This window comes from Gobio gobio (genome assembly GCF_949357685.1).
Source record: "Gobio gobio genome assembly, chromosome: 13".
Taxonomy (NCBI): domain Eukaryota; kingdom Metazoa; phylum Chordata; class Actinopteri; order Cypriniformes; family Gobionidae; genus Gobio; species Gobio gobio.
The window spans coordinates 42,448,977-42,464,127 of record NC_137106.1 but is presented as its reverse complement, the minus strand read 5'-3'; the positions used below and the strand labels follow the sequence as shown (position 1 = coordinate 42,464,127).

General features: G+C 50.5%; 1 protein-coding gene across 1 annotated transcript in view; it reads left to right on the top strand.

The window, feature by feature from the left end:
- Positions 1–15,151, top strand: part of LOC307136406 (b(0,+)-type amino acid transporter 1) — a gene marked incomplete at its 5' end in the record, with an annotated part of 71,555 nt that overhangs the window by 42,782 nt on the left and 13,622 nt on the right. The window contains one exon of the mRNA XM_079833389.1: positions 4,734–4,821. Coding sequence (XP_079689515.1) covers positions 4,734–4,821 — 88 coding nt within the window. The remainder of the gene's footprint in view (positions 1–4,733; positions 4,822–15,151) is intronic.

Below are 15,151 nucleotides of genomic sequence, written 5' to 3'. Positions count from 1 at the left end.
CCAAAGTCTATAATTATGACTTTGTTCTTGGCTATGTTTTAAATTTAGACTACAGTTTGCACAACAAGAAACAAAATCCTCCACCACAGTCCTATGAGATGTCTCCTCATTTGCTATGAGGCTCACAATAACCATATCATCTGTAAACTTCAGAATGTATCTCTTGTAAAATGTAGGCCTTCTCCTGCTGTCATTAGCGTACAAAATTAAAAACAGAATGTAAAGAACACACCCTTGAGGGGAACCTGTAGAAGTTAATTTAAGTCACCTTTATTTATAAAGCGCTTTTTACAATGCCGATTGTTTCAAAGCACCTTCACAGTGTTAACAGGAAAATAATCCAACAGAATTTGATTAGGTTGTCAAGCTAGTAGTCAAGGCAATTGGGAGATTGAACTGTCGTGCATTCATTAATTTGTACATTAACAGCTGACACTATGTACACTCACTGAGATTCTCTGAATAAGTATGGAATGGATGTGTGCAGAATACATTAGTTTTTAGGTTTCCAAACATAGTTGTGAATGGATTTGGATGGATTGTGGTCTCTCTTTATTTCACCCACTGCTGCTACATCCGGAGGTCCTGAGGAATTTTTATGGCAGTAACAGGCCAAAATCTTGAGAAATTAGTCTCTAGATGGGTGAAGGGCAAAACCTGCATGTGGACCAATGATAAGTCCTTTCCTTCCTGGGCTTGAACTAGAGGTCTTCTTCTTACCTTCTAAGGCCCCGTCCACACAGATGCACGTTTAGCTGTATATGTAAAAATGTTGTATCGTATCAGCGTTTCATCCAGATGGACCCGGCATTTTAAGAGCCTGATATTTTTTGAAACCGGGTCCCAGAGTGGATAAATCTGAAACCGACACCCTTGCGTTTTCGTGTGTACAGCCAATCCGTATATTTTGATGTCATCACACCACGTCCCGCATGGTAAAGACTAGAAGGGATACAGCTACGGGCACTGCGCACATCAATATTGCATAATTTAATTACTGTATTTGCATTATTGTAAGTGTAGGTTTAGGGTAGGTGTAGGCGTTAGTAAAACACAATCTGGTAAGTAGCACATTTATTTATTGTTATTTTATCGTGAGATTTCGCCTCACTTCGACCGTTGCTGTACCCCTTCTTGCCACAACGTCTCAGTTACGTATGTAACCCTCATTCAAACCCTCGAACGGAGACGTAACGTTAGTGTCTAACGAATGGGGGTTTCGCTTAGAAGCCAGTTACCTTCGAGGAGTCTAACAGCGCCAATGCCATGGGCATGCGGAATTTGCATGCGTAACTCCGCCCCACAGCGTGGGTATATAAGGAAGTACGCTGGCAACATCGCATTATCTGCTGCGGAGCCAAGACTGAACTCCCGGCCGTTCCAGCAGTACAGCGGATGTGGCAAAGGGACGTTACGTCTCTCAGTGCCGGAGGGGAACCATGCACACGGGGCACCTGGCCGAACACGAGGGTCTGGGCTCGAGAGGGCAGACTTACTGGTGTCAGCGGTGACAGTGCTGGAGGAGCCCAGGGCTTTCTGGAAGCTCACCTGAGGAATATATCGCACGTATCCAGTCCGTGGAGTGGAATGGCGAGCAAGCGAAGACACCTGAGCCTAGTCCATTACCGGCCACTAGTAGAGGCGAGTACATAGTCGGACACAGGCTTCACTCGGAGATTGTAGAATCTGGCGAATGTGTTAAGTGTCACCCAGCCTACAGCTCTGCAGATGTCTGTTAGCGAGGCGCCATGCGCTAGAGCCCAAGAGGAGGCCACACTCCGGGTGGAGTGAGCCCTAACCCCAAGGGGACATGGTCGACCTTGTTGCTGGTAAGCCAAAACAATGGTGTCCACTAACCAGTGAGACAACCTCTGTTTCGAGAGAACTCTTCCCTTCCGCTCTCCACCATAACAGACAAAGAGCTGGTCTGAGGTCCTGAAACACTGCGTCCTGTCTACGTAAGCGCGGAGAGCGCGTACTGGACAGAGCAATGCCAAGGCAGGGTCTGCCCCCTCCACGGGCAGCGCTTGCAGGTTCACCACCTGGTCTCTGAACGGAGTGGTGGGAACCTTGGGCACATATCCGAACTCCAGGCACGCTTCGTCAACCGAAAATGCCTGCAGGTCCCCTACCCTTTTGATGGAGGCCAGTGCGGTCAGGAGCGCTGTCTTCATAGACAAGAACTTAAGATCTACTGACCGCAAAGGCTCAAAGGGGGACCTCTGCAGAGCATCTAAGACTACTGAGAGGTCCCAAGAGGGTATGAAGGGAGAGCGAGGAGGATTTGGTCTCCTGGCTCCCCTTAGGAACCTGATGCCCAGGTCGTGCTGACTTACTTTTTTGTCACCCAAGAGATCGTGGTGGGCAGATACTGCGGCCACATAAACTTTAAGGGTGGAGGGAGACAGCCTTCGCTCCAACCCTTTCTTGGAGGAACGAGAGCACGGACCCGATCGGGCATTTCCAGGGGTCTTCTTGGCGGGAAGAACACCAGGTGACGAAGAGGTTCCACTTCAACGCAGAGGCATGCCGAGTGGACTCTTCCCTAGCGGAAGTGATGGTAGCCACCACCATAGGTGCCAGAGGGTCCCCCGTCTCTGAGTGAGAAGGTCTTTCCTCAGAGGGATAGGCCAGGGAGGGGCTCTCGCAAGGAGTAAGAGTTCCGAGAACCAGGTCTGGCCGTGCCAATATGGGGCGACCAACATGACCTGCTCCTTGTCCTCCCTGATCTTGCACAGTACTCGTGCAAGAAGTCTCACTGGGGGGAACGCATATTTGCGTAGGCCCCGCGGCCAGCTGTGCGCCAGTGCATCCGTGCTGAGCGTGCCCTCGGTCAGGGAATAGAACAGGCTGCAATGGGAAGAGTCGTGGGAGGCAAATAGATCTACCTGTGCGTCGCCGAACTGTTCCCGAAACAGCTGGACCATCTGGGGATGGAGTCTCCATTCTCCAGGAAGTGGCTGAGACCTTGAGAGCGCGTCGGCTGCACGGTTCAGTTCTCCCAGGATATGGACAGCACGAAGGGACCTCAGGTGCTTCTGACTCCATAGAACGAGATGGCGGGCGGGCCTGGTAGACCTGAAGGATGGCCATGGCATGCAAAGAGGCAGCAGCCTGCCCCGCAGCTCTGTACGTTTTCACCACCAAGGTTGATGTGAAACGACAGGCTTTGGAGGGGTGCTTAGGATCACCACGCCAGGTCGAAATGCTCTGATGACACAGTTGCATAGCAACAGGACGTTTGACTGGGGTGTACCCAGTGTACCCGTTGGCCGCGGCCCCATCGAGAGTGGAGAAGGCGGAAGAAGTCGCCCAAACGGTCGCGGGAAGACAACGGGGACTTCCAGGACCGCGCAACCTCTTCATGCAGCTCGGGGAAGAAAGGTATTGGGGGCGGGGACTGACGGGTGTCAGCATGCGGCGCCCCCAAAACCCAATCATCCAGCCGCGAGCGCTCAGGACAGGGCGGAGGGTTCCACTCTATCCCAAGACTCGCGGCTGCCCGAGGTCCGACGTCCGACTCGGGCAATGCTGGCGCGCCCGAAGGCGGCAGCACAGCCGAGTCATCATCCTCGGAGGACTCCAGCCCACCTTGTGATGCAGCGACCGACATTGCATCATCCTCTGGAGTGCCAAACGAGATGTGCGAGGGGCCGGAGCCGGGCCCGCGATCTCCGTCTGAACACTCACGGATTGCGGTGCATTAGAGGGGGGTGTGGCCCGAGGCATGAGCGTCGGGGCTTTGTTCCACACCGTCACCCTCAGGTCAGCCTGGCCACCAGCCAAAGTACCACCTCTCGTGGAGATGGTAGATTGGGGTGTGGCAGAGAGGACTCTCACTTCTTTACGAAGATCATCAAGTCTCGACCACAGCACCGCGATGGTCATGTTCCCGCAGTGGGAATATGACGCATCCACAAACGCTGCCTGAGCATGCTGAACGCCCAAGCATACCAGGCAGTGATTGTGCCCATCAGAAGATGAAAGCAACCGGCCGCACCCAGAAGTACACGGGCAAGGATGTGCCACGTGTAAGCTCTTTTATGAGTGGAAGCTTCGCAGTGACGCCGAAGCGCCCAGGGAACACACACCAGCTTTCTAGCAGACCACTGCACAGATCAGCAGGCAGGAAGTATGTGATCGCTGGAACGTGCCGTAGACACCAACGCCACTGGAAAGCTGCTCGTCTCCAAGGCTGACAAAGACTCAGTTGCAGGCTTGAAGGAGTGAAGAGATACTCTTGGCTCCAAAGCAGAAACATAATGCGATGTTGCCAGCGTACTTCCTTATATACCCACGCTGTGGGGCGGAGTTACGCATGCAAATTCCGCATGCCCATGGCATTGGCACTGCCATTGGGTGCTGTTAGACTCCTCGAAGGTAATTGGCTTCTAAGCGAAACCCCCATTCGTTAGTCACTAACGTTACGTCGTAGTGGCTGAACGAAAGGGAACTCTTTTTCTCCGTTTTTAGTGTATTTATGTGACAGAATTACAGCGCCACATACTGGTCTGGCATGTATTATACATAGTTTTGAGTCGGTTTCAGTGGTTTCGTGTGAACGCAGATATTTCTTGAGACGAGGGGAAAAAAAGAATGGATACGGAAAGCTCTGGCTTCGTGTGGATGTGGCCTAAGAGGGTTCCGGCTGTTGTCCTTGCTGTTTTAGGCCTAAAACAGCAAGGTAATTCAGCCAAAAGTGCTTCTCTAACATTATTCCATTTGTTTTCTAGCTTTACTGCATGGATCTTCTATGGGATGACAATATCAGGTCTTCTGTATTTAAAAATCAAGAAACCTGAACTTCCCCGGAAAATTACGGTGAGAACACCCCTTCATTATCCTTTCATTCATTCCCTGTTTAGAGCATGTATGTGCCTAAGAGCATATATAATTCTGTCATGAAAACTGTGTTTGGCATGGTAATGGGTATGACAATGTTGATATATTTGGTCTTGGCGGAATAGATCTGGGGGGTATTCCAGAAAGCAGGTTCTGTGACATGGGTATGTGTAAGGGTAAGTAAGCAGATAATCTCAATCTCAACTTTTTTCCACAAACGGAAATAATTTTCAGGGTATGTAAGTAGCCTTAGCAACTCCGCAGCAGGTACTGTTCCAGGGTTAGTTTACTTTAGAGATGTTCAGCGATGTTCAGCTTATGCTGGGAAACTAACCTGCACAATGATATTACTGCTGACCTTCTCTCATACCATTATTTGACTTTATTAACCACTAATAGTCCAAAAATAAATATACAGTATACAGTATGAAAATCAACTTAAATTTCGGCTACAATGATAAATGATACATTGGGCACCAAGGGTTATTGGAAGAACATTAGAACGTTACAATCAAAAAAAAAATGCTTTTAAAGCATTATTAAAATCACAAAATTAAAAAATTTAAATAAATAACAAAAGCGCAGACTAAATTTTAACTGGTTAGATGAATCTGAGCTTAGTAATTGGCCTACAGTATATTAGCCTACATTTGATTTACCCCATAACAATAGTCCCTTTAAAGTTATTGCTATCATAAAAATACACTCGGGTTTAAAATTCTAAATAGGCACATCTAATGTCCAACAACAAATAATTTAGCAATATATATATATATATATATATATATATATATATATATATATATATATATATATATATATATATATATATATATATATATATATATATATATATATATATATATATATATATATATATATATATATATATATATATATATATATATATATATATATATATATATTTATTACCCAGACAGCAGCTGACTCCGAGCCGGATAACCGGCAAATCCGCGTTACAATCACCTCCGTTTCACTGCTCTAATACGGATCCAGCCCGGGCCGGGTTTTCGTGGGCAGGAACAACAGTCGCAAAGCAGATTCGAGCCACATTTGGGCCAAATCGCCTTAAAGGAGATGATTTTTGCTATCTGGGTAGGGATGCACCGAATCCAGATTTTTGGGGTTTGGACGAATACCGAATCCACTGGTTAAGATTCGGCCGAATCCGAAACCGAATACCGAATCCTTCTCCTATTCTCAGTCCATTATCACAGTAAACACATTAACGAAGTAAACAACGTCCACAGCAGTGTTGGGATGCTATCCCAGATAGCAAAAATCATCAGGCCCAGAGTTGGCCCAGACCATTCGTAAGTTCTGTGCCAGATCGGACTTGGGCCGGTGTCTTTTGGCAGAACGGGCCAATACCGGCACGGATCCGTTTTTACTCATCCGGACCAGCACTGGGCCAGCTCCGGACCAGATGCGGATTCCTTTATGGCGATTTGGCCCAAATGTGGCCCGAATCTGCTTTGCGACTGTTGTTCCCGCCCACGAAAACCCGGCCCGGGCTGGATCCGTATTAGAGCAGTGAGACAGAGGTGATTGTAACGCGGCTCGGATTCAGCTGCTCTCTGGGTATTGACCATTTAACCATTAACCGAAAGTAAGAACTTTGACCGATTAATACTACCAGTTAAACGGTTTAATTGTTTTTAACACTATTTTGTTTGTTTGTTTTTTGATGCATGGTTAAGAAAAATATGCTGTATAGCATTATTTGTTCACTCACGGAGCGCGTCGACATGTGCAACCACAAACCAGATATATCTCGCTAAATGAAGCAATGGAAAAGCTTACTGTGTGGGACCATTTCGACAGAAAAATACAGCAGTAGTACAAGCTCCTGACTGGTGGAAATCAAATGAACGGCGCTTCCCGAGGCTGGCCACTCTAGCAAGGTGTTATCTCTGTATTCCCGGGACATCAGTGCCATCTAAAGCCTTGTTTAAGGCTTTTAATAGTGTGGTTTTGGTCAAGTTTACTAAAGTAAACATTGTCGCGTATGTTCTTCTCATCGCTGTTTCCTGATGGTTTATAGAAAAATTACCCCGAGTCATCCTCTGTCGCTTCAAAGAACAACACAACGGAGAGCGCAGGAGGCGTAAAATCGGCGTGTGTCTATATTAGATGCGTACAGGTCTTTAATTGACAGCAGCGCAGCCTAGGGAACATGCTTTTCCATTGTCCTTAAAGGGACAGTTCACCTCTAAAATGATGTCATTATCTCCTCACTCTAATATTGTTCCAAACCTGTATTAATTTCTTCTGTTGAACACAGACAGTTGAATACCAGACAGTTGATGGTAGCCATATTATTATTTCCTACAATGGGGACCAGCAACTGTTTGGTTTCCAACATTCTTCAAAATATATTTTCCAACAGAAGAAAGAACTTTATTCAGGTTTAAAACAACTTGAGAGTGAGTCTTCAATGATATAATCTTCATTTTTGAGTGAACTATCCCTTTAATGTTAATAAAACAACAAAAGACAAAGAGAAAATCACTCACTGAAAAACTTTAATACAGTAGCTTTAATAAGAATCAATGTATATTTTATAGTGAAGTCTATGTAGTGTTTTATTTTTACATTTATTCATTCAATCTCATACTTAAATACTGCTGTACAGCTCTGAGCTGCCAGTGTAAATCTTTATATAGATTTATTTTATATTATACAATACGCTAGGAATGTGTGCAAGTGTTTTTGAAGTAAAGTTTAAAGTTTTAAGTCTTTTAAGTTAAATAAAGAAAAAGTATTGCAACAACAAAAATAGTATTTTTTTCTCCTTAACCGCTTGCTGTTAGCCTGGTCTTACCAGACTCTCGTACATTTCATTTGTACATAGAGTCTGGCCACTCTCCATTGACAAGCGTTTACTTCCTTGAAGGCGGGAACTCTGTTGAAGTGTAAAACTATTGGATCTGCCAAGAGTCACTCTGGATCTGCCTAACCAATCGCTAACGTTTAGTCGTGACGCATGTCACGCGCCGTTCGCCTTTGATTCTCACATTAACTTTGCGGTTAGTCACACCACCTCAGTGTCAGTAGGTGCGTTTACATGGAGCACTGTAATTGGTTTAAAAGTCCAATCCGAATGAAAATGCTCCATATAAACACCTCAATCGGAATAAAAATGGCCAAACCGAATGAAATTGTAATCGGTTTGAGAGGGGTGGGATAAACCTTTTCATGAACCGATCAAACAAAATTCCACCATGTAAACGATCTGATCCGATTACTTTGAGTGCACGTCTTTCTGTGACGTGATATACAGCGCGTGTCTCCACAACTGAAGAGCGCGCGCCGCGCTCACACCAGGTTAATGTTGACAAGAGAGGAAAGTTCATTTTTCTGAGGTATTCAACTTTTTATTTCATAACATGTTATGAACATGATGTTGGAATAATGACACAGACATAGCCTGGCTACAACATCTTGACAGCGTTTGTCCTAGGCTTCAACTGCGCCTGACAGAATAATTTATTGAGTACACAGCGCAAACAAAGACACAACAGCAGTAATCGAATGTAATCCAGTTTATTGTGGGGCTAGGCTGGCTAGCCCGGATATGCTCACGCTTACCCCCCTTCTGCTTAATCTCACGCCGCGTTTGGTGCCTCCGCTGTGGGCCAGATGCAGTACTGGGGGTCGGGGATGTTGAAGGCCACCGGCCAGTGCAGTCCGAGCTTCGGCGTGCGTGAAGTTTATCTCTAAAGATCTGACTCTGCCGATGTTGAGCAGAAACTCATGACTGTATGCACATTTTAGAACCGATAGACGCGACGAGGACGTACAAAAACACTGACTCACATTTTAGAAAACACCGTTCTGTCTGGAGAGAGAGAGCTGCGTGTGCACGAATAATAAATAATTAGCTACACATCAGAAATCACTGATCACAGATCAGAAGGAACTGAAAAAATACTTCTTTTTTCATTTGTACATCCAAACACTGAGAAACTGCCAGCGTTCACTCGTTCACAAGCGATCTCTATTCTCTCGAGCGTTTGCATGGGTGTGCCAGATTCTCTGGGCGGAGGAAAGGGAGGTAACCGTTCCTGCTTGGACGTCAAACCAGGAGACGTCAGGATTGGCTCGTCTGGGCTGTCATTTTCTCAAAGGCAGAGAAAGACAGCCAGAACTCGGTTTTACACCGATCAACATTTCTATCCACTTGGGGACAATATTCAGGCTAGGGGAACTCATATTAATGTTGAAAAACCTCATAAAATGAAAATTTAATGCCATGGGACCTTTAAAAAAAAAAGAAAAAAGAAAAAAAAAAAAAAGGGATCTAGCGTTTCATTTGGCGCTCTGGCGGAGGACAGATGTCAATTGCTGCATCGGAGAGAGGGCTGTTATGCGCTGGAAATGATAATGCTGAGTTTCCCACTATAATGGTGTGTGCTCATGCTGAATCAGATTCAGAGTTGACAGCAATGCTTTCCGGGGTGGCTGCCCGGATGTGCATTGGAAAAATTGAACAGCATGGAACTATTTGGTGTCAAAATATGGAACACCAAAAGGGCCATAACCTGTATAAGTTTTTCCCTCTCTCACTGCCCTCTGTCCTGCATGCATGAGGGTAGTCCCGACCCAGGGGTTATGCAGGAACTGCGTGCGGTGATGGACCTCGCTCTCCGGAGTGACGGAAGTCACTGCACGCTCCCTGGGTCAGGCGATGTCCACACCAGTGGTCCAGGAAGCTGGGGCTAAACCTGGCAGATATGCGTGAGCCCGACGAAGTTCGGTTCCTCATCGCCCCTGTCTGTCAGGCTGGCCTCTTCGGCGACGCCAACGAGAACTTCGCCCAGCAGTTCTTGGTGGCCCAGAAGCAGACGGAGGTGGCTAAAAAAATAAAATAAATAAATAATAATAAATAAAAAAAAAATAAAAAAAAAAACCTGCCCCGACGACCAGCTGCTGCCTACACCCAGTCGTCGGCCGCAGCACCTCCATCTGCTTGTCGCCGAGGGCGCCACCCTGCGTCCGCCTCCACCCAGGCAGCAGGTGGCCGGGCGCAAGGGAGGTGCCCAACCCGTCCAGGGTCCCGCGAGCCTGCTAGCAAGCACAAGGGCAAGCGACCCTGAAACGGGCAGCCCAGCGAGAGAGGAATTGCTCGGGGAGACGGTGTCCGCACCCCTCCCTCCCCCGGAGGAGGACCGGGGGGAGAATATTTTTTTCGGTTTCGGTCCTGCCGCTGGCTCCCCGGAGTCCAGCGGTACCCACATTCTCAGAGCAGTTCTTCCCTCCCTGAGCCCAGAGAGGGACAGGTTGGCAGTGTGCGACGCCCCCGGGCCTTGCCACTCCTTTCCTCCCCTCTCACCCCTCGCCAGGGGGCAGCAGATTGGGCACCGAGGACGCCCCCGGGCCTTCTCACCCACTCTCTGCCCCACCTGGAGTATTCAGGCAACACTCCGGGCCTCCCGAGTCGGGTCTGAATACTCCACCTCGCTGCCTCACCCCGGGTACGTCTGTGGTGCCGTTGATCCCGCTAGTTCGGTCTCTGGGGGCCTGGCTAGGTCTCCCCAGGCCGTCTCGCTGGCTCATCTGTACCATCAGACTCGGCTATGCGATTCAATTCGCACGCCGGCCTCCCAAGTACAGGGGCATCCTCTTCACCTCCGTGCGGAGCAGCGATGCCCATGTCTTGCGGTCCAAGATCGATGTCCTGATAGACGGGCGCAAGGGAGGTGCCCAACCCGTCCAGGGTCCCGCGAGCCTGCTAGCAAGCACAAGGGCAAGCGACCCTGAAACGGGCAGCCCAGCGAGAGAGGAATTGCTCGGGGAGACGGTGTCCGCACCCCTCCCTCCCCCGGAGGAGGACCGGGGGGAGAATATTTTTTTCGGTTTCGGTCCTGCCGCTGGCTCCCCGGAGTCCAGCGGTACCCACATTCTCAGAGCAGTTCTTCCCTCCCTGAGCCCAGAGAGGGACAGGTTGGCAGTGTGCGACGCCCCCGGGCCTTGCCACTCCTTTCCTCCCCTCTCACCCCTCGCCAGGGGGCAGCAGATTGGGCACCGAGGACGCCCCCGGGCCTTCTCACCCACTCTCTGCCCCACCTGGAGTATTCAGGCAACACTCCGGGCCTCCCGAGTCGGGTCTGAATACTCCACCTCGCTGCCTCACCCCGGGTACGTCTGTGGTGCCGTTGATCCCGCTAGTTCGGTCTCTGTGGGCCTGGCTAGGTCTCCCCAGGCCGTCTCGCTGGCTCATCTGTACCATCAGACTCGGCTATGCGATTCAATTCGCACGCCGGCCTCCCAAGTACAGGGGCATCCTCTTCACCTCCGTGCGGAGCAGCGATGCCCATGTCTTGCGGTCCAAGATCGATGTCCTGCTGGCGAAGGGCGCGGTCGAGCCAGTTCCTCCTGCCGATATGAGGTCGGGGTTCTACAGCCCCTACTTCATTGTACCCAAGAAAGGGGGTGGGTTAAGGCCAATCTTGGACCTGCGCATTCTGAATCGGGCCCTGCACAAGCTTCCGTTCAAAATGTTAACGCACAAACGCATTTTCCAATGCATCCGTCCCCAAGATTGGTTCGCAGCGATCGACCTGAAGGACGCGTACTTTCATGTCTCTATCCTTCCTCGACACAGACCGTTCCTGAGCTTTGCGTTCGAGGGGAGGGCATATCAGTACAAAGTCTTGCCCTTCGGGCTGTCCCTGTCGCCTCGCGTCTTCACGAAGGTCGTCGAGGCAGCCATTGTTCCGCTCAGAGAACGCGGCGTTCGCTTACTCAACTATCTCGATGACTGGCTCATACTCGCCCAGTCTCGGGAGCAGTTGTGCGAACACAAGGACATGGTGCTTGGTCACCTCAGCCTGTTGGGACTTCGGGTCAACCGGGAGAAGAGCAATCTCTTATCTCGGTATGGAGCTGGATTCGGTCAGCCGGACAGCGCGCCTCACTCCAGAGCGCGTCCGGTCAGTGTTGAACTGCTTGAATACGTTCAAAGGCAGGACAGCGGTCCCACTGAAATTATTTCAGAGGCTCCTGGGGCATATGGCATCTGCAGCCGCGGTAACGCCGCTCGGATTGCTTCATATGAGACCGCTTCAACGCTGGTTGCACGACCGAGTCCCGAGATGGGCGTGGCAGAGCGGTCAGTACCGGGTCCTAGTTACTCCTTACTGTCGCCAAACCTTCAGTCCGTGGTCAGACCCCTCGTTTCTCCGGGCCGGAGTGTCCCTAGAACAGGTGTCGAGGCATGCTGTGGTCTTCACGGATGCCGCATCCACGGGCTGGGGGGCCACGTACAATGGGCACGCAGCTTCGGGTCTGTGGACGGGGCCCCAACTGCGTTGGCATATCAATTACCTAGAGTTACTGGCGGTACGTCTTGCCCTGGCCCGGTTCAAGAAACCACTTCGGGGCAAGCACGTACTGGTCCGTTCGGACAGCACTGCGGCCGTTGCGTACATCAACCGTCAGGGTGGTCTACACTCCCGTTGCATGCTCCGGCTCGCCCGCCATCTCCTCCTGTGGAGTCAGAAGTTTGTGAGGTCACTTCGTGCCATTCACATCCCAGGTGCGCTGAACCAGACAGCCGACGAGCTCTCTCGCCAGTCGACACCTCCGGGCGAATGGCGACTCCACCCCCGGAGCGTCCAGCTGATATGGGACCACTTCGGAGTTGCACAGGTAGACCTGTTCGCTTCTCCGGACTCGACCCATTGCCAGTGGTACTACTCCCTGACCGGAGGTACCTTAGGCATAGATGCACTGGCGCACAGCTGGCCCCCGGAACCTACGCAAGTATGCGTTCCCCCCAGTGAGCCTTCTCGCACAGACACTGTGCAAGGTCAGGGAGGACGAGGAGCAGGTCTTGTTAGTTGCGCCCCACTGGCCCAACCGGACCTAGTTCCCAGAACTCACACTCCTCGCGACAGCCCCTCCCTGGCCGATCCCCCTGAGGAAGGACCTGCTTTCTCAGGGGCGGGGCACTCTATGGCACCCGCGTCCAGACCTCTGGAATCTCCATGTCTGGTCCCTGGACGGGACGTGGAGGTTCTAGGTGGCCTACCACAAAGTGGTAGACACCATCGCTTCAGCTAGAGCCCCCTCTACGAGGTGCCTCTACTCTCTGAAGTGGAACCTGTTCGTCGAGTGGTGCTCTTCCCCCCCGGGAAGACCCCCGAAAGTGTTCGATTAACGTTGTGCTTCCTTCCTGCAGGATGGGTTGGATCGAAGGCTGTCTCCCTCCACCCTCAATGTGTACATCGCAGCAATAGAGGCGTATCACGATGCAGTAGACGGTAAATCCTTAGGTAAGCACGACTTAATCGTCAGGTTCCTCAGAGGTGCGAGGAGACTAAATCCTCCTCGTTCTACCTCGTTACCCTCTTGGGACTTAGCCCTGGTGCTCAGCACTTCAGGGTCCTCCATTTGAACCTTTGCAGTCTGTTGAGCTAAAAATCCTGTCCATGAAGACAGTTCTCCTGATTGCATTGGCTTCAATCAAGAGGGTAGGGGACCTGCATGCACTCTCGGTCGACGAATCGTGCCTAGAATTCGGGCCGGCCAACTCTCACGTTGTCCTGAGACCCCGGCCTGGATACGTGCCCAAGGTTCCTACCACTCCCTTTCGGGACCAGGTGGTGAACCTGCAAGCGCTGCCTTCGGAGGAGGCAGACCCAGCCCTAGCTTTATGTCCCGTCCGCGCTCTTCGCGCTTACGTTGACCGGACTCAGAGCTTCAGATCCTCACAGCAGCTCTTCATCTGTTACGGAGGCCAGCAGAAGGGGAAGGCTGTCTCCAAGCAGAGGTTGGCCCACTGGATAGTGGATGCCATTGTCTTGGCTTACCGGTCCCAAGACGTACCTTGCCCGTTCGGGTTGCGAGCACACTCAACAAGGAGTGTTGCTTCTTCCTGGGCGTTGGCTCAAGGCGCCTCGCTGACAGATATATGTAGAGCTGCGGGCTGGGCGACACCTAACACGTTCGCTAGATTTTATAGCCTCCGTGTAGAGCCGGTATCTTCCCGCATTCTCGCCCCCAGTGGCCAGCAGCGCTAAGTGCCCGTTCTAAGTGTCGGCTTGCATACGCCACTCCCGCCCTCTGGGCCGGATACGTGCGTCTATTTGCTCCAGTCGTGTTCCCCGAAAATCGGCTAACCCTGTGAGTTCCTCCGTCACCCCTCCGGTGTCAGACGTGCCGGCCGTCTGATGCCAGGCCTGCACCCGTATGCTTGTGGAACGTGTGTGTAGGCTGGGTTCCATATGTTGCGGTCCCCTCTAGGCTACCCCATATGTGTATTTTCCACGGTACCAGCTACCCTACTCGGCTAGCCCCGTGTCTTTCCCTCGACAGAGCTTCCTCTGTCGTCTCTGGCTGTGTTCTTCCCCCCTGGAACCAGGTTGGGTCCACCCCAGAGACTGCCATTTGTTGCACTACCCTGTTAGGTTAGTCCTTATGTGTATTCCACCTCTCCTTCCATTGAAGGATGTGGTCCGCAGCGTACCATCTCCCGAGACGGACATGCTTTCCCAGCGTTATCCAATAGTCACGCTGAGTGGGTCTTGCAGGAACAGCAGTGACTGTCCTTCCCTGCCCGGAGCCCTGACTCCCACTCTAACATAGGAGTGGTCCAGCGAGCTCAGGCAGGACGCTGGAAGGGCCAGCCTCCTGGCGTGTTGGTAGGGATCCCAAGTCGTCGGTCAGTTCCGACGTACGTCGAATGTGACCGACTGAAAGGGAACGTCTCGGTTACGTATGTAACCCTCGTTCCCTGAAGGAGGGAACGGAGACGTACGTCCCGTCGCCAGGTGCTGTGCTTCAGCTGAAGGCAGAGTCACTTATCTCGGCTCCTCAGTTGAAAAGCAATGATGCGGTATTCCACTTCCGTATTTATACCCGCGCTGCGGGGCGGTGCGTGGAATGTGTGAACCGCATGCCAATGTCCATTGGCTCGTTTTAATCACTCGAAGTAGGTCGGTCTCTGGAAACAGATCCCAATTCGTCGGTCAGTTCCGACGTACGTCTCCGTTCCCTCCTTCAGGGAACGAGGGTTACATACGTAACCGAGACGTTTAATATAGGCCTATTCTTTTTTTCTTTTTTTTAAAAAATCTAAACGAAAAGAGGCAGGGTTGTGTTTTATACTTCGTTTTGTTATAAATATAATCAATGTAACTGCCTGAACGACATTTGTGTGGCTAATATGTTTAAGATTTTTTTGTAAAAAAAAATGAAAAGAGGCAGTGGTGTTTTATGACATATTTCGTTTTATTGTAGCCTTAAATATACGTTTCTCTATACCAAGTAGGCCTACGCGAAC